The sequence below is a fragment of the Sminthopsis crassicaudata genome, chromosome 2 (assembly GCF_048593235.1).
Source record: "Sminthopsis crassicaudata isolate SCR6 chromosome 2, ASM4859323v1, whole genome shotgun sequence".
Classification (NCBI taxonomy): Eukaryota; Metazoa; Chordata; class Mammalia; order Dasyuromorphia; family Dasyuridae; genus Sminthopsis; species Sminthopsis crassicaudata.
This window is the reverse complement of record NC_133618.1, coordinates 322479584-322501750: the sequence shown is the minus strand read 5'-3', so window position 1 is coordinate 322501750 and position 22167 is coordinate 322479584. Positions and strand designations below refer to the sequence as shown.

Sequence of the window (22167 nt, the reverse complement as noted above, 5' to 3'; positions counted from 1 at the left end):
ACTGTTCTAGTAGCCAGCTGAAAGTTTTTGAATAGAAGAATGAAGTGTTCAACACACTTTAGGAGTAATAGGCAAGCAGTGGTATGAAAGATAAATTGGTGGAGAGACTAGTAGGAAGATCAGTGAGGAGATTATTGAGATAGTCTAGGTGAGAAGAGATTAGGCTGGTTTCAGTGTTAATGGAAAGAAAGGTGCTAGAGATTATTATGAGATAGAATCAATTAGAATTTGCTTCATGATTAGATGCGGGGAATGAATAGGAGAGAAGGGCCAAAGATAATGCTGAGATTAAAGATTTCACATTATCAATTGAAATAGGTGACTAGAAAAAAAGGCAAGTTTTTCAGGAAAAATAGTGATTTCACTTTGGGGCTTCTTGAGATTAAAATTCTTGTGGGACATTCAGATGGAGATTCTCAGTAGGTATTATGAAAGTATGGGGCTAGAATTTTGTGAGTATTTGTGTAAAGACACAGGTTTGAGAATAATCTATATAGAAATAATAATTGAAGCCATGACAGTGGGGGGAAAAAAGACCCATCATGTAGAAAGAGAATAGAACAAAACCAAAGACAAAATTTTTTATTTGAAGGTCAGGAAAATGAGACAGGAAAAGAGTATTCTGAAGGGGGAGGAGGAAACATAATCAAATGTTTCCTATTCATTCTCATTTACTTTTATCCAAATCTTCCTGTAAATTCTCTACAAGTTATGCTAGGCACCTTTTTCACATTACGTGGTTCCAGAGGATCCATGTGGGTTCTCTGTCAATTATTTTATTCTCTCCCTACAAGATTGGCCCAACTCCTCTCTGATGATATCCTTAATTCTTTTTTTTTTTTTTTTTCCGGTTCTTCATTGGTGGTATGCCTACAGGTACCTACTATGTGCTAACCCAATGCTTTTTGGGTGCCTTTAGTTCTTTAGAAAGTGTAGCTTTGTGGCATTGAAGATATTCAAGTGGATCTCTACTCTCCTTTACTTAGAAGTTCCTTCCAGTGATGTAGACAGCAATACATCCTATAGGATTTTGGTTCATGTTTTTCCCAGAAGTTTGCCTTATGTCTACCCAACATTTTGAAGGTTTTCCTTATTTTTTTTAAATCACCTTTTCAAGGGAACCAGATAAGTGCTCTGGCTACACACCTATCATCCGTTACTCTTGTCACACGACCAGCCCCTCTTTTCTTCTTGTCATAACATTTTTTGACAATTTCCTTTTCTCCTATTCCTCTTCCAAGTTCCTCATTAGTTATGTTGCTGCCTGTCCTCCCCCAAAATGCATTTCTCTATTGCTTTTTCTATGATACTCATTTTTTGTTTTGATTTTTTTTGTTTGTTTTTTGTTTTTGGAAGCATGGTATAACACATAGCAACAATGATTAAAAAAAAAACATTAGTACTGAAAAGACGGGCTTTTGCTTTCATGGAAACCTTGGGGTCATTAAAGAACTTTTCATATTTTGAATAGCACATATTTTGGGTAGCATTCCTTCCAACTTATCCATGGCCAGCTCTACTTTTGTCTCAAATATATATATATATATATGTACACACACTCTATTAGACTCTATATGGCATCTATCCAAATACTTGTTGAAATCTAGAGGTCAAATATACTTCATTATTTAGTCATTCCTGTGTGGATGGACAAGCCAAATTCTTTGAATAATTATGTATCTCTTGTTTCAGGGCTTAAAGTCAGCAGTGTTAAACATAGATAGTAGCACCTGGAGGTTCTCATTTTTTTGATTTGGACTTTATGCTGGGTCTTCTCCTGCAAACACCTTTGGAAAGCATGCTTCCTGATTTTTGTCTTCATAGACATTTATCAGTAAACCATAGAAAAACAGTTATTGCTATTAAAATTTTCAGTTATCTTTTGTGATTTTAATATATTCTTTTGTTAGAGGAGGGCCTTTAAATTGGTGTTTTGTTTTATTGAATAAGTTATTACTTTTTTTATATCAATAAACAAAACACCTAATGGATTTCTCTGATCTTTACAGTTTTCAGACTATTGAATGACTATAAAGACGATCTGCTATAGAATATCATTCAGGAAAAGATGTCTTGTTCCTTTTTATATCTCTCATCACATATTGATGCACGTGTAGATTTTTTTTTTTTTTAATTCAGACTAGTGATTTAATATGCTTACTTATCCATGAGTCCAGTTCCCTATTAGTGGAATAGTGTTTTATTATCTGCATTCTGAAGATTATTCTCCTTTGTAAAGAACACAGCTAAAATTTGAGTTGGTTCCTTTCCACAATTATCCATTACAGTTTTGTATAAACTGCAAGGAAGGGTGCTATCATCCTTTTTTGATCTTGTTCTTAATTCCAACATGACCAAAATAAACAAACACAAAATCTTCTTTGTTCATAGCTTTTATTGCCAGTCTCAGCTTCTCTGACTCTTGTTACAGAACTATAATACTTTTTTGTATTCATTCTCAGTTACTTGCCTTGTATTCTGTCATTTGTTCATTTTCTGAGTCTGAACTTGTTCATTAACTCTCTTGCAACATTTGTGTCTTTAAACAACATTCCCCCTTTTTTTCCCCTTCCTAATTTTTTATTTTGTCCTTTGATTTTAATTTTTGATGACTTCTCAATGTTCTTGTGCTGCTTTTCCTTTTTATTTAAAATGTGAGGCCATTCAGCCCTACCTTGGTTCGCTTTAAAAATTACCATGCTAGACTACATATCTGATTATGCATATCTGGTTTCCCTTACTTACCTGTAGCAACTCTATATTAATGTGGTCAACAACTGGCAAAGTACCTGTCATTTCCATGTCTCCAAGCAATACATCCTTATGCAGCATCAGGTCCAGAGTAGTAGTTTTATTTGTTGCTTCCTGCTCCTTTGGAAATATTAAATTTCGCAAAGCCAATCAAGAATTTGGTAGATGTTCTGTTTTTAGCAGTAAGGGATGCCTCATAGATATCCAGTTTTTTCAACACAACAATATTAATTTCATTTCAGCAAACGTTTATGTAGTTTCTGTCAGCTTTTAAATTTGCTTCTGAAATTTTTAGTTAGGTGGTCTATAGTTAATCTATAATTAATACCACAATATCACTTCTGTTTTTCCCTTTTTTCATCTTCATTTAAAAACTCTCCACTGTCTTCCTTCCTCAGATTTCCTGTATTTAAATAGTTTAGAATAATTTTGTGTGCAATTCCACTTTGCCTCCTTTTTATTAAATCTTTTTTGGTTGAACAATATAAGCCTGTCCTGCTATATTCTAGTCATGAAAGAAAAATCAATGATATATATACTTTTGGGATTTTGCTTCTTTGTTAAAAGCTTTTCAATATTTTTGCTTATTTCTCATGTGCTGAAAATCGTCATATTAACTAAAGGCAGGACTATTCTTTCTCCTTCTTTTCCTGGTTATGGTATCTTATAAATTAGTGAATATTTGTATTTTATTCTTCCTCTTCTGTCTTCTTTTACTTGCCAAGCAGTTATATCTAGGTATTTTACTTCTTCTTCTTCCCCTTACTAGTTTTAAAGAAAGCCTTTTTGATCAGATCTGTTAGTATTCAGACCAATATACCATTTTCTTGTTTCAGACAGAAGGCCTCCATCTCTCATTCCTTTTCTCTCTCTCTCTGTCCTCTTTCTGTTAAGGTTATGATAAACCCTCTTCCCATGGGTTTATCTAGTAGAATTAATGCAGGAGGAGCATGAATAAGAGGGGTACAGTTGTTAGTCTATGTGTTTTACTACAATTGATTTGGGGGAAATTACTGACTTTAAAACATCAGTGGTAGACACACTCATTTTACATAGCTCTTATGTCATATACCCCATACTTCTTTTTCTATTCTCCAATTTTTGTGGTATTTATTCAAATAGGGATACATATGTCTTCACTATTACTCTTAAGAAGTTCATACACTTAAATCTTTGCACATGACTTACTTAAGAAAAGCTGATTTTTTTTTTCCCCCTGTTTAGGTAAGTACCATGATTTAGAATGTCAGCTTATTCAAGAGTTTACCAATGCTCAAAAAAGGGGTGAAATCTCCAGAATGAGAGAAGTGGCAGCAGTTTTGCTTCACTTTAAGGTAAATACTTAAATTAAAACAACAACAACGAAATCTTTTATTGTTGCAAGTTTAAGACCAAAAACTGGAACTTCTGAAGTCTTTCATTTCTTTTAATCATAAAACATTTCTTTTTCATATGCTGGCTTTTCTTATTTAAGCTGTAATCTTCAGAATTATCATTTCAAACTCTTAGTGATTTGAGAATATATGCTATATATCTTTTATATATATATATATATATATATACATATTTATATATATATATATATAAAATCTCATTTGTAGGCACCAAGAGATAGTAAATTACTATTTTAAATACCTATTAAAAACCTGTGATCAAAATGCATGTTATTTACAGATTTCTTAATTTCTCTGTACATATGATGATTGCTGTACCAAAAGTCATAATGAATTTCAGGGACATGAAAGTTTAAGAATGAACACGTGAATAGAAATCATGTTTCCAAATGTCAGAAAACCAACGCAAAAAAGGAGAGGAAGGCTGATTGATGATATGCATGCTTGGTACCTCTTTCCTTTCTTTTCTAAATTTTAAAACATTAGGTTCTATTTGCTAATTTATTACACTCTTCCTCTCCTTTTTTGCATTGGTATTCTTGTTGATGGGTAGATTGAGAGGTTAGTTTTGGGTTGATTTTTGTAAAATGTTATAATATTTAGGGTTAATGAGTACCAGGGACATAGTTTTATAATAGAACCCTTTCCTGTAATGAAATTTTATGTAAATTTTATAAAAATTCATCTTGCTCAGATATCATAATTTCTGTAATTTTTTTTTCCCTTAGGGTTATTCTCACTGTGTTGATGTATATATAAAGCAATGTCAAGAGGTAATATAGGGATTTTTAAAATTTTATTTTGTACTATTATATATTAATTGGTGCTCTAAAATATGTAAAACTTATTAATTTGCTCTATTCTTTAGAATGCTAATTTGAGAAGTGATATATTTGAAGATACAGCAATACTCTGCCAACGTGTAAATAAGCAAGTTGGAGATATATTTAGTAGTCCAGAAACAGTACTGGCCAAACTTATACAAAATGTGTTTGAAATCAAATTACAGGTAATTTTTTTTTTAACATTCATAAGCTATATAGTCTTTTAACTATTATGTGTATTGTGAGGGGAAATATTCTCTAATTCAAAATATTGTAACTTATAAAAGTTAAGCATACTAGAGATCAGTCTCAGATTTAGTCACCTACTTAATTAGAAAAAAAAAATACCACAATCATTCTACTATAAAAGTACACTGTCACTAAGAAATAGACATTGAATTGTTTTCTAGTAGTGAATATGAATTGTTGTTTTACTTTCATAGCCAGTATTGGCTCTATGAGAAGTGGGAAACTGGAATTGTAATATGGTTCTTTTTTCTTTTTTCTTTTTTTTTTTTCCTGAGGCTGGGGTTAAGTGACTTGCCCAGGGTCACACAGCTAGGAAGTGTTAAGTGTCTGAGACCAAATTTGAACTTGGGTCCTCCTGAATTCAAGGCTGGTGCTCTATCCACTGCGCCACCTAGCTGCCCCTGTAATATGGTTCTTGACCAGAGCTTTTCTCAATGTGAAACTAGCAACTCTGAGAACTGAATTTATGATCTTACTCTAATTAACATTGGATCAGTCAATGCTGATTTGTAAAAACTAGTAGTCAATGTTGATTTGTAAAAACTGGTATATTTTATCAAGCAGTGTAAATTGTTTTAAAATGAAAGGTATACCATTGAATTCTTAGTTTTTCTAAAATCATCAAAAGTATAGCAAATTGTTAAGATTTTAATAAAATTGAAATATTGAAAATTTTGAAAAAAAATTCAAAATCATATTGTTGCTTATTTTTTTATAATTAGTTACTTTCCTATAACTATTTTGTATTTTTGAGTAAGGAAGAACATTAAGCACATTAGTAATGTTTGAGAAGAAATTATTTTAAAGAAATTGCCATATTGGCTAAGGTGGAAATGTATTTTTCATGACTGCCCATGTATAATCTATAGCAAATTGCTTGTCTTCTCAAGGAAGGGGGGGTTGGGAAGAGGAAAATAACTTGAAACTCAAATTTAAAAAAAAAAAGTATGAAACTATTTTTATATGTACTTGAGAAAGAAAAAAAAAAAGAAGTAAGAAAAAAAGATAGTTGTTTAACCTATATCAGATTTCTTGCTTTCTGGGGAGGCAAGAAGGAGGAGGTAAGAGGAAGAAAAAAAAAATTTGGAACACAAAATCCTAAAAAATGAATGTTGGAAACTATCTTTATGTGTATTTGGAAAAATAAAATATTGAGGGGGGGGGGGAAAGAAATTGCCATAAATGTACATTTTAAATCTAGATTTCTATGTGTATAATTTTTTTTTCTAGAGTTTTGTGAAAGACCAGTTAGAAGAATGTAGGAAGTCTGATGCAGAACAGTATCTTAAAAACCTGTATGATCTTTATACAAGGTATATATATATATGTGTATATGTATATATATAAAATCTCTATACTGTTTTATAATATAAAGGGATCATGGGTATTGTCATGAGGGCAATCCATGGAAATTTGATTTAAGTAAATTGGGGGGTAGCAGTGTTATTTTTTAAATTTTTTTATTTTTTAAAGCAGTTGATAGTAATATTAACGGTGCTTGTGGGAAGAGATCTTAGTATTATTCATATTCATATAAAATAGGAGATTTTATCCCTTAATTTATGTGGAAGATGCTTTGAGCCTTTAAAAAAAAACACTTTGCTATATGTCTTTGTTTGAAAAGTATGTTGTGAATTAGAATCTTTAAAATTGAGTAAGTGTCATTAATGGAAAAGGACAGTTTTAGGACTGGCTACCAAAAATTTCTCCTCTTTTATTATTAGATTATTAGGGTCATTCATGGTGAGTGAAACTTTGTTCAGAATACTTCTTAAATATTTTCTTCTCATGAAAATTCCCTGTATGGAAGGCAGTTCTCTAAAAGTAACTTTGTTCAGAAATTCAGTGTTCACTATTAACTGTAATTTCTACAACAGACAGAAAAATGCCCGTTCATGAGATGAATCAAATAGGAAGAAGAGAAAGCAACCTAAGAGGCAATTAGAGGAAGGCTGAAAAACAAGGCAGGGGGAGAATCCCTAAGTAACATGGAATTAGCCCCTTGATTGGAGTCTTTTTAGTATTTGTCCTGGGTATCATAATATATGGAACAACTAAATGATATCTATCATCATCCTCCCTATTCTGAGTCCCTTTTAGTACAGTTCTGCCTTTCTAATTTTATTCTTAGAGATCATAACAATTGCTAGTGGCAAATTATTTATATTTGATAGTCCATCCTACCTTCAAGTGCAACCCCTTACATATTACCCAGTCTACCCTATCTAGCTCTAAGAAGTGGTAGTCTGAAATAATTATCAAAATTAGTTGTAGAAATATACATACTAAATATAGATACTCCTTACTTTGGCTACTACATCCAAACATACATTAATCTTTTTTTCCTTCCTCCCTCTATGAAAAGAACTACCAATCTTTCCAGCAAGTTGATGGAGTTTAACTTAGGTACTGATAAACAGACTTTCTTGTCTAAGCTTATCAAATGCATTTTCATTTCCTATTTGGAGAACTATATTGAGGTGGAGATTGGTTATTTGAAAAGCAGAAGTGCTATGATCCTACAGCGTTTTTATGATTCAAAAAATCATCAAAAGAGATCCATTGGCACAGGAGGGTAAGTTTTAAAATGAATTTTATACAAACAAAGAGAATTTTGGGGGGAACTGAGGCTATAATTTTTATTAATATAGAATGTTTCTGCTGAAAAAATTGTCAATGCAAGTTGACCCTTCTTTCTGCAACTTATGGTATTAAACAATTGGCCAAGACATTGAAAAGTTAAGTGATTTGCCCAGTCATACAGCTAGTAAGTATCTGAGGCAAGACTTGATCCCAGATCTTTCTAACACTAAAGATACCTCTCTATTTTACTCTGTTGGCCTCTCAACTTATATTTGAGCAAAAACATGCTTCTAAATAATATTAATTCATTTAAAACATGTGGAACAAATTTTTTTTTTTAACACTGATTTGGATATACTAGTCAGCTAATAAAATCTTTTGAAATTTAATATTTGCATTCCAAGATGACATTCATCTCCTGATAGTGAATTTTCTGATAATGAGCTTTATTAAATATAATAGATTAGATCTGTTACTAAAGAGCCTTTTCTGCCATAGTTTGTACTGACCTAGAGATTTTTGGCTTTTCTGTCATTTCTCCAGTTCATGATGAGGCATCAAACAGGAATGATCAGTGCACAGCCATAAACATAGTGAATGCATAATTAATGTATGTTGGATTGAATTAATCTTCAGAAATTTCTTATGCCAAATGTGGTCTTCATGTTGATAAGATTTGTAATGACATTTGGGCATAAAATTTCTGTGTAAATATAATACCTAAAAGTCACTGCTAGATTATTATAGAAAAAATGGTTTTGTATAAACTTTAGAATTACAGCAATGGCTAACTTATCTAACAGTCTAATCTACCTGAAAAATAACTGAAATCCAGGGGGAAAAGCAAAAAGAAAAAGACTTTGATTATGTAAACTAGTTGTTGCTAAAGCTTATAGTTTATTCATAAAGAAACTCTTACTCAGTAGGTTTTAATTTTATATTTATAACGTAAAGTTTTACTATTTACTCTTTATGCAATATATTTAATAAAATTGATCATCTTGCTTCCTGATCATAATAGATTAGAAATATATATATTAGAAATGCGTATTCATCAGGAGATGATATAAACAGGGACATTAATAATAAGAATAAAGGACCGCTGATACTTTTAAAGAGCCAAAGATGAAACAGAAAATTAAGAAGAAATATAAAATGAAGACATTTAGTGGCGAGGTTTTTCTTTTTCTCAGTAGCCCCTAAGGCATCATTGCATCACTATCATAATCTGAGATAAAAATGAATTGTGACTAATATATAAGATAGATAAATAGATAGATGTGATAATAATAAGAAAACAGAGAAGTTTAACACATTTTTTAGAAAGGTCTGAATAGTCAAATATAATGTATTTATATATATATATATAGTCAAACATATAATAGTCATAATAAAAACAAGTTTGAAGACTTAAAACACTGTTGGCTGGAAATATGCTTATATAGAGTAGCTCATTCCCCAGAGATGCTTAATCATTGAGGTGTTATATAGTTATAATACCAGAATTTTAGAATGGAAGGGATCTTAAGAGAACACTTTTTTGCATGTTTTTAAATTACAGATAAGGAAATGGAACTAATCATGCAACTACTTCCTAGAAGAATCAGAAGTAGAGTCTAAGGCTTTTCACTCTCATCATACTTACTTCATAGCATAGTAATTATAGTTTTAAATTTAAAATCTATGTCTAATGGAAATATTTTTATTTTATATGGAATTCTAGTATTCAAGATCTGAAAGAGAGAATCAGGCTACGGACCAATTTACCACTTGGGCCCAGTATTGATACACATGGTGAAACCTTCCTTTCCCAAGAAGTGGTAGTTAATCTTTTACAGGAAACTAAGCAAGCCTTTGAAAGATGTCATAGGGTAAGAATGATTGCAAATTAATTTTGTACATATTATACTTATATTTCAGTGGCTCCTTTAGCTCCTTGGTATGGGTACTTGCTCTTTTGATGTAGCCATTTGCACCTTCTCACTTGTGCAAGTCTTTCACAGGTTCTTCTGTAAATATTGAATCTTTTCTACATACTGAAGACCTTCTTTTATAGATCATTTAACATTGATTCCATAGATGCCATTGCAGCTCTAGAGCTGTATTTGTAATTTTTTCATTCTTTCCAATTATGTACTTCCTTGATATATTCAAGCCACTTCTTGTGCCCTAATCACTTGTTGTATCCTATATAACTCACTGACAGTCAGTGTATTTCTCTCCACTTCCTTTTTTGTCACCCATAATTTTCTTTGCAAGCAGAGACACAGAAGGCCTGTTTTCAAATACGGAGAAAATGTTTTCTTTAATCCTGAAAACAAATTGTAGCATTGTTTTAGAGAATAACATTAATGGTAAATAAATGAAACATTTTAAAAATAATTATCTTTCCTTAGTGCTTTAGCACATAATAAAAACTTAGACACACACATTTCTGTCTAATGCTAGCTATCTCTAGGATGGGAGGGGATAAGGAAGAGACCGGAGAAAAAAAGGAAAAAAGTTCTATGATAATTGTATCATGTATTTAAAGGGAATAGCAAATCATACATAATACATTTGCAGTTCCATGTACAATTATTTTTTTTCCTGTTTTACTCTATTATGGAAATGCTTATTTTTTTCTTAAGCACAGAAAATGACAGTTTAAAAAATTAATAAATGTTTGAATTAAATATGAAATTAAAATATGGATGAAGTACATAAAAGATGACTTTGTCATAAAGAAGATTAACTTTTAATTTTGGTTGGAATCAAGGACATGGAATACTGACATATTTTCATCTTTTTTGATCTTGGCCTTCTCTCTGTTCTTCACATGTAACATCCCATGTCCTACCTCTGCTTTTTCATTGGCTCTCATTCTGTCCAGAGTGAGGTCTCTCCTTATCTCATTTTCATAGAGTCTCTATCTTTAATATGAAACTTAGGCACCATCTTTGATGTGGAACTTTTTTTACTTTTCCCCTGAACTGCTAGTGACTTTTCCCTCCCAAATACCATGTATTTAAGTACTTTGTATATATTTCTACTTAGTCATTTTATATTTATTCTGTTTGGTTACATATCTACTTCTTTCCTCCATTAAATATATAAACATCTTATGAGTAGGGAATGTTTCTTTTTTTTTTCCTTCTATTTTCCTTTGTTTAACACAGCATTTTTGCATATGATAGGTGCATAGTAAATGTGTGTTGGTTGACATGTAAGTCATAGGCATCTAATTCTGGATTAACATTCATATTCTATAAAGAGGCTAAAAATCTTAAGATAAACATAGACCTTTTTGTCAAATCCCCAAATTCTGATATGGGTATATTTTTTGTTGTTGTTTTCAAAAGCTTTCTGACCCATCTGATTTGCCAAGGAATGCCTTTAGAATTTTTACTGTTCTTGTGGAATTTTTGTGTATTGAGCATATTGATTATGCCTTGGAAACAGGACTTGCTGGTAAGTACAATATCTTCTCTTAATGTATAAAGTATTAAAAATACTAGACATTTCTGTATATAGAATCTATATTTTTTTAGACTTAAATGATGCAGTATACTGAAATCTGTTTTTAAGAAATGAAATCAAAACTGTATAACTTTAAAAATCATTAGTGTAAGATTAATCTGAAATGTCTTGTTATAAAATGATTATGATCTTAATATTAATTTGTGTTATCTTTAAAAGGTGATTTACTATTTATTTCTTAATACTATTTATTGGTCAAATGACTAATCAGATAAATTCATAATTTCTTTTAATAGCTGATTTTAATATATATTCACTTACATTTTAGGAATTCCTTCTTCAGATTCTAAAAATGCAAATCTCTACTTTTTGGATGTTGTGCAACAAGCCAATACTATTTTTCATCTTTTTGACAAGCAATTTAATGATCACCTTATGCCACTGATAAGGTCAGTCAACTCTTTTAATTCATATTAGTGATGGTCTATTCTGATGAGTTGAATTATTTTTACACAGATAAGGTGGCTAGCTCTCCATCTTCATCTTGTGAATACAGATCTATTTGCCTAGCTATAGTTTCATAGCTAAGCTAGTCTCCCATATTGTCACCTCCTATCATCAGTTTCCTAAAAAAGTTTCCTACTGAGTGACCAGAAGGAATTTCAAAATCACCATATCTAAAACAAAATTCATTTCTTCTCTTTTTATTATTTCACTATTTCCATCAAAGCTTCACATCTGTTACCACATACACAATCCTAGACTCTCATTATACTAGACAAAAAGTTTTAGTGAAGTTTTAAACTACTAAACCTTAAAAAGTTTTGCTAAGACTTTTAGGAGACCCTTTATATCCCATATTTAACCATTTCAGCTACACACTATCCTCTACTCTTGGATTATTCATTCTCTATTCTTATTGTTCTTCACTTGGCAAAACTAAGCCTTGGATTACTTCTGTCATCTGTTGCTGATTGGAGCTGCAAAAAGTAAAACTGAGTTCATAATTTATATAGTAACTATCTTTATATTTATATTTTTATATATTAACTATTTTATATATTAAATATATTATTTTATATATTAAATATTTTATATATTTTTATATATTAACTATCTTTATATTTATATATTAACTATCTTTACCTGGTTCTCATGGAAGCAAAGAAATACTTTTATTCCTCCCTGATTGATACCTCATCACTCTTCCCAGGAGTCTTTCAAACTTCTTCTCCTCGTCTTCTTCAACTTCCCTTTTCCTACCTTCTTAACTAAAGACTCTCACTACTTCACTAAGAATATCTAGGCCATTTATTCTGAATTCTTTCTTCTCCCCTTCTCTTCAACTGAAAATAAATTTTCCCCTATTCTTTATGTCCCACCCTTCTCTTTGCCAAGATCAGTCCCTCTGAATGTTCTTGATAACATTTCCTCCAGCAAATTGCCTCTCAAATATCTTGTCTTTTCTCTACCCTAAATCTTAACTCTTGTCACCTCTTATATAGACTGTTATAAGAACCTCCTAATTGTTCTGTATGCCACAAAGAACCATCATCCACATAGCTAACATATTAATATATCTAAAATATGAGCTAGGCTGTATGACTATTGTTGCTATGATCAAATATAAACTCTATTTATGGCATTTAGAGCCCTTTATAATTCTATTCTCTTCAAATGTAAAAATATTCTAATTTATCTTTCCAAACTTATATATGACTTCTCTTCACTTACTCTATAGTCTAGCCAAACTGGCCTATTTGCTATTCCTCATAAATATGGTGGATTTCTTTTCTTCATTCCTTTATATAGTTTGCCCCTTTCCTTCTTCCTCTACCAGCCTTTCCTATATCTGGAATGACCTTATTTCTTACTTCTATTCTTTCCCTTTCATCAAGGTGTTCCCTTATCTCCTCTAGCTCTTCTCTCTTCTAAAATTACCTCATGTTTACTTTGTATGTAATCTGCATCTATTTATGTTTGTTGTTTTCCCCTGTAGATTGTAAATTCCTTTAGTTAGGGATTTTTTTATACTTGGTTTTATATCCTTAGTGCTTAGCACGTAGTGACCACTTGATAAATATTTATTCATTGGTTTTTCTTGAGATATTTTAGCTTAAAGGCATTGTATTTTAGAAGAGAATGTGCTACATATATTGTATCTAGAATATACTATAACATATTTAACATGTATAAGACTGCCTGCCATCTAGGGGAGGGGGTGGAGGGAGGGAAGGGAAAAGTCGGAATAGAAGTAAGTGCAAGGGATAATGTTGTAAAAAATTACCCATGCAAATGTTCTGCCAATAAAGAGTTATAATGTTTTATATATATACATATATATATATATATATATATATATATATATATATATATATATATATATATGTATATTTTTTTTCCAACAATTAAAACAAAACAAAACAAGAGTGTGCTGTTCTTACAAGAACTGGGTTTAAGTCCTAGCTCTGCCACCTTAGTATCTGTGATTATGAGCAAGTTACTTACAATCTTTAAACCTCACTTCTAAAATTGGAATAATTCTACCAGACATATCCCACCAGGATGTTACAAAGAGCAGATAAATTCCCTTTCTTCTCCTGCTTCTTGTTTTTCTTCTTCTCACTTCTTCTCTGTCATCTCCCCCTCCCCCCAACTCTCTCCATACAATTTGTAGTGAATTCCTGTCCATTAATTCTTGTATCTATCTTTTCTTTGTTACCATTGTCACAAACCTAATTCATTTCCCTCATTCCCTGTTAACAGGATTATTGTAATAATGACCTAACTGCTATCTCCTTCTTCAGGATTTTCCATCCAATACCATTCTTCTTCTAATCAATTTAAATTTTCCAGTGTAAAACTCTACTTATATCATTTCATTACTCAAAATTTTTTAGTTTTCACATAATTTAATAAATAAAAGCTCTATATGATCTGTTTCTAAGCTACCTTTACAGCCTTCTTTTATACTATTCTGTCTTGTATACTCAAATTTATACAAAAACTATACTGTTTTAAGGAGGAAGGAAAAAAAACCTCTGCTTGTTCATGAACCATAGATTGAAAAAATTCATTAGATTGAAGAAAACCTAGCAGTTTATGTGAGATGAAGTAGTCCACTTTCTAGATTTATCAAAATCCTATTCAGTCCTTTAATTCCTAGCCCAGATACCACCTTATTATGGTGCTTTCCTTAATACCTCCATCAGTGAAAGAGCTAACTCTCCTTGGTATTGTTAGAGTACATAATTTATCTAATGAGTAGATTTCTAAATGCAACATTTATGATACCTTTATTTAATGCTTTAGATCGTTCCAGTGTCACAAAATATCTACCGTCCCCAAGTGCCTCTTGATGTAATAAAGGTTGGGGAGGAGGTGGTACTATTGTTTTTGATTTGGTACTAAAAAGAACATTGATTTTTCAATTATGTTTTATCAGAGCAGAATATATTCATATAATTATCAAAGTGTAAATATCTTATGAGAAGTGGTATACTATGAGAGACTAGCTCAGTTAATATCTCAATGTTAATATCTTGTCCACTGATAATTTCAAGATCACATTTTAAAAAGTCTTAGTGTTTACCATTACTCTTTTTGTAGTAAGACTTGTTCAAATTATTGGAACAAATAGCCTCTGAACATCCCCTCTTCCCCCTTACCACATTTACATCCATCCATAAGTTTTTTTTCGGGGGGAAGGGTAGGGATCTAGTTACTTGCAAGACAGTTGGGGTTAAGTTGATTTGCCCAAGGTCACAAAGCTAGTAAATAAAATGTCTGAATTTGGATTTGACTCCAGGGTCAATGATTTATCCACTGGACTGCTGCCCCCATCTATAAGGTTTTGATGCGATTTGATATGTATATAAATACCTCAGAAGGGAAATATAACTGCCAAGTGTTTGTTTTCTTTCCTAAACTGAATCCAGTTCATGATGTGATTAGCTAACAAGATTATACTATCAATATCTTAGTTTTATTTAAATAAGTGATTCCTTTTGATTTTTGAATAATATAATGCGGTTTTTTGTTTTAATTCTCTTTAGAGAATTCTGATAATTTAAAAATTATTTTGATAATGAATCTGTAATCTTATTTCTATAGGTCTTATTATCTCCAATAAAAGAGATCATAATCTTTGTGTGCCTTTCTCTTCCATGAGATTCTTTCCTGTGGTCTCCAAAAATTCTATTCCATGAAGTTTAACAAGTGTCATAGAAGCTTTTTTTTTTTTTTTTTTTTTTCCCCCCAGCCTTTTTGACATTGCACAGATACCATTATAGCATTATAGGCTGATCAGAGGATGCTGTATATTACTGGCTCTTTTATTTTCTCTGTCATACATTTCTCTGATGATCCTGTCATTTCTCTTGCTTGGTTCTATGTTTAGATTGTTTCACCTTGCTTGTACCTATCATATACTCATCCATTGCCTTTTGAATGATTGTACTTTTAATTTTGCATGTCACTTGGGTGATACTTTCTTGAAAATTAAATCTTTTTATATTCATTTAGTTTCATATTCATTTACTGTTTTTGAGTTACATTGAGCCTTGCACATAGACATAGTCTGTCTATAAAATGTGATAATTTGTTGAATGGAAAAGAATATTCCTTGTCTTTACTTGCTGCTTGGGTACTTCTTAGATGCAAGACTAGAATATTTTTAAAAAGAAAAATTTTAGATTTTTCAAATAAGTAACAACATTGTATTTTTTCCTTAAATGTTTAACAGCTCTTCTCCTAAATTATCTGAATGCCTCCAGAAGAAAAAAGATATAATTGAACAAATGGAGATGAAACTAGATACTGGTATTGATAGGCAAGTTGCATTGACAATATTTTTTACTCTTGAATTGTTGTTTGTTGTTATTTGCATATGGTGTGTTTATTTTTAATTTTGGAAAATTGTTGAGAATTCATGTTTAACACAATTGAAGTTGAAAGCTCTTTATCTTTTACTTTCTAGCAAAAGATTCCTCTCCCTTCAAAAACAAAACAAAACAAAAAAACCTTCCTCTACAATATTTTTTAAAAGATGATTTAATTTTGAAATTTAAATTTCTAGAATTTTTTATATATATATATTTTGAACAAGCAGTAAAATGAATTCCTTAAAAGTATCTTGCCTATAGAGTGATTGGAAGGGACAGGAGAGAAGAGAACAAAAGTAAGTTCCAAACTAAATTTTGGACTTATGGTCTCTTTTATGCCATATAAAATTTAGCATCAAAAAAAAAAAAAAAAAAAAAAAAAAAAAAGAAAGAAAGAAAGAAAGAAAAAAAGGAAATATATTCAGGACAAATAGACCACATTAGTTTGACAGAATTTTGGCTTAGAAGAACCTTTATTAAAATTTTGTTTGGTCTACTGTTCTTAAAATGGACTATAACAAGAAAATCTATACATTGTAAACTCTTCCAGTTTTGAATTATCCTCCCTGATAAATTCATTCTATACTATAACCTATACCATATAAGTTTAAAGCCTTCGTGTAACAAACAACTGAAGTACTTTCTTCTTCTGACAATTTTTCCTATATGTGTTTAAAAAAAAGTCAAGTCACTTCCCAACCATCTTTCTCTATAAGTAATCCTACTTCTTTTTAGGCTTTCTGTATAGGTATTTATTGTTCTCCATTATGTTAATTGAGCTGTTTGATTATATGCTCTTTTATGCTTGTAAATTTCCCTTTTTTTTGTGTGTGCCATTTCATTTAAATACTAAAATATCTAAGCTGCTGTCTGCCTGCTAAGTGTATCTATTCCAAGTGATGGTTAGTGTGATGAAATGATTTGAAACTATGTCATATTCAAGATCCAATGCCTTTTAATAATAATTTTAATAATCTCACATAGAATATCACTTGAAAATCATTTTTATTAGTGCAGCCTGTGTCACTTTGTTGATATTGAGCTCATCATATGCATAGTGCTATTGATCTGACAGATTTTCTTTTCTGCCTTATCTTATGTCTCCCAAATAAATATTATTTTTATCAAAAAGTAACATATTGCTTTATAATATCAACATTTTAATTGCCTAAACAACTTTATACTCAGTATCAGCACTTGTTTGCATCACTTCATGTGTGCCTTCTCAACGGGAAATGAGGTGGGAAGGGATGAAGAGAATCTGGAACTCAAAAAGTTTTTAAAACAAATGTAAAAAAAATGTTTTACAATATCAGTACTTTCTGCCTGCCCCATCTGTGTTTAATACTTGGCTATATTTCACTCACAGAATTTAAAAGTTTAGTCTAGTCTATCTTCCTTTTAAGAAGAAATTGGGACCCAGATAACTTATGTGATTTACTCAAGGTCACTTATTAGTGACAGCCAGAACTAGATCTTGGTTTTTATATGTCTTTTCCACTGATCTGTGCTGTTCATGATGCATTTTTTTTCCCTTAACACTTTCACTTCATGTTTTATTGTTACAGTTAAATTTTGATCAGCCAGAATCCTTATTAATTGAATTTGGTTTTATCATTTCACTAAGAGGTGAGAAATAAATCACAGGAAATCAAAGAGATTTAATAATTGTACAGCTACCACATTGTACTTCTTCAGACAAAATCGTAGACATTTTAGAATGATTTTATCAGTAAAAATTGACCTAAAAAGATTTTCTTTTCATGAATATAAATGAACAAGGGCAGAGAAGTTCTGGCTTTGAGAGGAAAAAAACTGTTCCCTATTTAGAAGTGTTTTAATTCTTTCTGTCTAATTCTTTTCACTTCTATAGTGATGGTTTTCTGAACTATATGATAGTTGCCTTGAAATACTATGCAAATAATGATTTTTCTGTTCTATGAAGCAGATATAGTTTAACATTGTGGAATTATCTGATTTAAATTAAAAATAATTTTAACATTGTAAGGAACTTTAATAATTAAAAACTCAAACGTATTTGTTTTTTCAACTTTGAAGGACATTGAATTGTATGGTTGGACAGATGAAGCATATCTTGACTGCAGAACAAAAGAAGACCGACTTTAAACCAGAAGATGAAAATAATGTTCTGATTCAGTACACTAATGTGAGTGATATTAACTATAGTTTTGTTAATAATTATAGATGTTTTAACATACTTTTGACAGAACTTTGAGATACTTTTGAAAGATAATATATATATTTCTTTAAATATCATTATGCTGTAAAATTTTCTTTTATTACAAATTAGAGGCAAAGTTTTTTAATTGATCTGATAGATATTTCCATGTTATAATTGTACAAAATTTTTTCAGGCATGTGTTAAAGTCTGTGGTTATGTTAGGAAGCAAGTAGAAAAGATAAGAAATTCCATGGATGGAAAAAATGTGGACACAGTTTTGATGGAATTTGGAGTACGTTTTCATCGACTTATTTATGAACATCTTCAACAATATTCCTATAGTTGTATGGGTGGCATGTTAGCAATTTGTGATGTGGCTGAATATAGGAAATGTGCCAAAGACTTCAAGGTATGCAAGCTACTAAACATTTTAAACATTTTAAAAATTTTCATTACCCTATGTTATTTTCTCTGACCATTATAATGCATATTATTAGATGAATTTCATTACAGTGGGTATCATGGAGTGTTAGTATTTTGATATTTTCTGAATGTTTTGTTTGGATATTTAATTTCATTTAGGCCTAGCCTTTTTTCAGCTCTTTTAGCCCATATTGATAAGTATGGTTGGCGTCTGATATGTATTTTACATCAGGAAAAAAAAATCCACAATTTAATTATTTGGTTTTATTTTTTCCATATTTCTTAATTTCTTTAGTCACTTTTAAAGTCATTTTCTTATGAAGTTTTCAATTAAATTTTTTCATTTCATATTTACCTTTAGACAGTAAAAGGATACATTAATCGTAACTAGCCCTATAGAGTAAAAATATTTCTTTGAATGATCTTACTTGATATTATGTTTACAAACAAATCAAAATTTATTTAAAAATTTTTGTATTTTGGGGCAGCTAGGTGGCGCAGTGGATAGAGCACCAGCCCTGAATTCAGGAGGACCCAAGTTCAAATCTGGTCTCAGATACTTAACACTTCCTAGCTGTGTGACCCTGGGCAAGTCACTTAACCCCCAGCCTCGGGGCGGGGGGGGGGGGGGAATTGTGTTTTTAAGCTTGAGTTGCTTTTAATATTGTAATTTGCCACAAACAAACAAAACTCTGATGGGTAACTTTCTTCTGAGGGGTAAATAATTGAAAATGGTTTTTCAGTTTTCTCATCAAACTAGTGTGTATCTATTTAATAATTTTTTTCTTCTCTCAATTCAGATTCCACTGGTATTACAGCTTTTTGATACCCTGCATGCACTTTGCAATCTTCTGGTAGTAGCCCCAGACAATTTAAAGCAGGTCTGCTCTGGAGAACAACTTGCAAATCTGGACAAGAATATACTTCACTCCTTTGTGCAACTGCGGGCTGACTATCGCTCTGCCCGCCTGGCTCGGCACTTCAGCTGAGGTTGAATTTGAAAAAGAAACTTCATGTACTTTGCCCAAGCCTTGATTTTTAGAAAGCACAGAGGATTCCTTACTGAATAGCCACATTTTTACAGGAAAATGACTTTTCAGAACAATATGGCAGCCATATTTAAACTTGAGATTTTAATGGGAGAAATGGAGACTGATAGTCACATTTTGCAATTTTTTTCTCTTAATGATTTCAGCCAAACCTTGTATTGTAAATTTCTTGTCACTGTTTTCACCATGCAAGGTATTTATGTGGGAAAGTAAACAAGACATTACTTTGTTTATCTTTATTCATTATCAGATTTCATTTGTGACTTTAACTGATATTTAGCACAGGTTTAAAGCTGATGCCAAAATACATTTGTTCATCGGTTTTAATGATTTTTTTCACATTCGCCAATCATTAATCAAATTCTTTTAGGTGTTCCTAAGTAACACTCCATCATCTAACATGTTATCCTATTTTTTTAATTTCTGCAATTTTTCTGAGACATAACACTAATCTACAAACATGTAATAAACTAAATTGGTGAAACTATTTTATATAGATATTAGTCAGGGACCTTCAACAGTATATTTGCTTTTGGCTTAACTCAAGAAGATTTACAATATGTTGTTTGGTACATAAATCTTAAAACATGTCCTATCAAGAACTATTTATAGCCATCCCATTTTAGATTTTGTTACTCTAAGATATAAAGTAGGATGTATCTTTATAGAAAGGATTACTTTTTTATTTTAAAATTATAAGGGAAATAAAAGGATGAGATCAAATTTAAAGACATGAAAATGTTGATTTTCTGTCTTTAAAAAATGAATATTCATAAAGTCTGCCTTCCACTACAAGTTGAATTGGAGGTTGATATGCAGCTAGCCAACTAATCTTCAAGACAGATTTACCAAGACTGGTGGCCCAGATTCTACAACTTCTGCCTCTCTCCTTCCTTACGATATTTCTGTAATAATTTCCCATTTTAGGCAAATGATTGAGTCAACCTAATGTAGTGATAGTAGAATAAAATGCTTAGGATCACTTTGCCACCCAAGTGGAAATTTAGAGTGTAACTGAGCAATTGCTCTGCTTAAGTGAACAGTAAGAAAACATTCTGTATCACCTACTTTTTTTTTTTTTAGACTAATCTCTATTTTCTGTTCCTAGTCTCTTAAATTTCTAGAGCATCTTCAATATTCAGCTTACACTAATGTCCTTTGAAATACACAACACATACACACAGAGGCTTCTGCTTTCTATTTTCAGAAATTGGTTATCGTTTGAAAAATCTACCAACAATTACTTGTCCTCACCCAAATTCTTGAAATCTCTAAACCTTGGGGATATAGATAGAATGTGAGTCACTATTAGCTGGATTTTCATCATTTTATTCTTAGCACAGTATTATCAAGGTAAGCAAGGGAAATTTAAAATAAGCCACATTTTGTGAAAGCATTTTAGGAAACTGGCAGCATTAAACAGCTGTATAGTTCTGTTTCTTGGTGAAAACAAAACCACAGCAAGTTTTGAATAATAGAAAAAGGTACATTTATGTACTATTGCCATTTTAGAAAGCTTTGATATGAATTCAAATGATACCTCTGTTACTTAAAGCCAATAATTTTAAAGCATTGGCTTTAGTGGCCACTTAAAAATCTTTGTATACTGTGTCAATTTGTAAACACTTCAATTATTAAATAAAACATTAGATGTCATTTTAAGACTTCAAATCATAGATGTGCTTCAAAATTTGTGTGTTTGAGTTTATTTTAAAGATGTAAAATATATACTTATTTAAATATTTTGTTAGCCATATTTTCCATGTTTGAGTTCTGTGCAATATTTTCATTATGTCAATTATGAAGATAGTGACAGAAAAACCCACAGTACTTAAAATTTAGACATGTAAACATCCTTGTTCAATAAACAAATTCCCTAAATTTGTTTTTTTTTTTTAATTTCATTTTTTTCTTTTTTCAAATATTTTCTCATTGCATTTGATAAATTACTTATATGAAAGAAAAATTTTAAATACTTTTTTCCTTTAGGTTTCATAACTTTCATCTAAAAGTTGGGTTCCAGACATATTCCAGTCTTTGGAAATTCACTGTCCAAATGTCATCTCTTAAAAAAGAAAAATAAATTTATCCATATTATCCAAACAATATATGTTCATTAACCAAATAAAATGTAAGACAATTTTTGTGTTATTTTACACCATCACACTGAAATGAAGTTTGGGAAAGAATCTATACATTTAATTTTAAAATAGTTCATTTTTTTGGATAATGAAATTTTAAGCTAAAAATATCCATTTGTGTTAAGAACTGTGACCAAGATTTTAGTAAGGTATATCTGTATGCATCTTCTCTCTCCTGTCTTTCTATCTTGTCTCTCTCTCTCTCTCTTCCCCCGCCCCCCACCTTCTC

At 31.0% G+C, this 22167-nt stretch overlaps 1 protein-coding gene across 1 annotated transcript in view; it reads left to right on the top strand.

The window, feature by feature from the left end:
* The window catches only part of EXOC5 (exocyst complex component 5), a 45642-nt gene extending 24171 nt beyond the window's left edge, over positions 1-21471 (top strand). The window contains exons 7-18 of the mRNA XM_074290213.1: positions 3976-4085; positions 4874-4918; positions 5014-5154; positions 6449-6531; positions 7584-7793; positions 9525-9672; positions 11143-11251; positions 11589-11709; positions 16005-16091; positions 18202-18310; positions 18519-18734; positions 19549-21471. Coding sequence (XP_074146314.1) covers positions 3976-4085; positions 4874-4918; positions 5014-5154; positions 6449-6531; positions 7584-7793; positions 9525-9672; positions 11143-11251; positions 11589-11709; positions 16005-16091; positions 18202-18310; positions 18519-18734; positions 19549-19737 — 1568 coding nt within the window. The 3' untranslated portion in view covers positions 19738-21471. The remainder of the gene's footprint in view (positions 1-3975; positions 4086-4873; positions 4919-5013; positions 5155-6448; positions 6532-7583; positions 7794-9524; positions 9673-11142; positions 11252-11588; positions 11710-16004; positions 16092-18201; positions 18311-18518; positions 18735-19548) is intronic.
* The last annotated feature ends 696 nt before the right edge of the window (positions 21472-22167 follow it).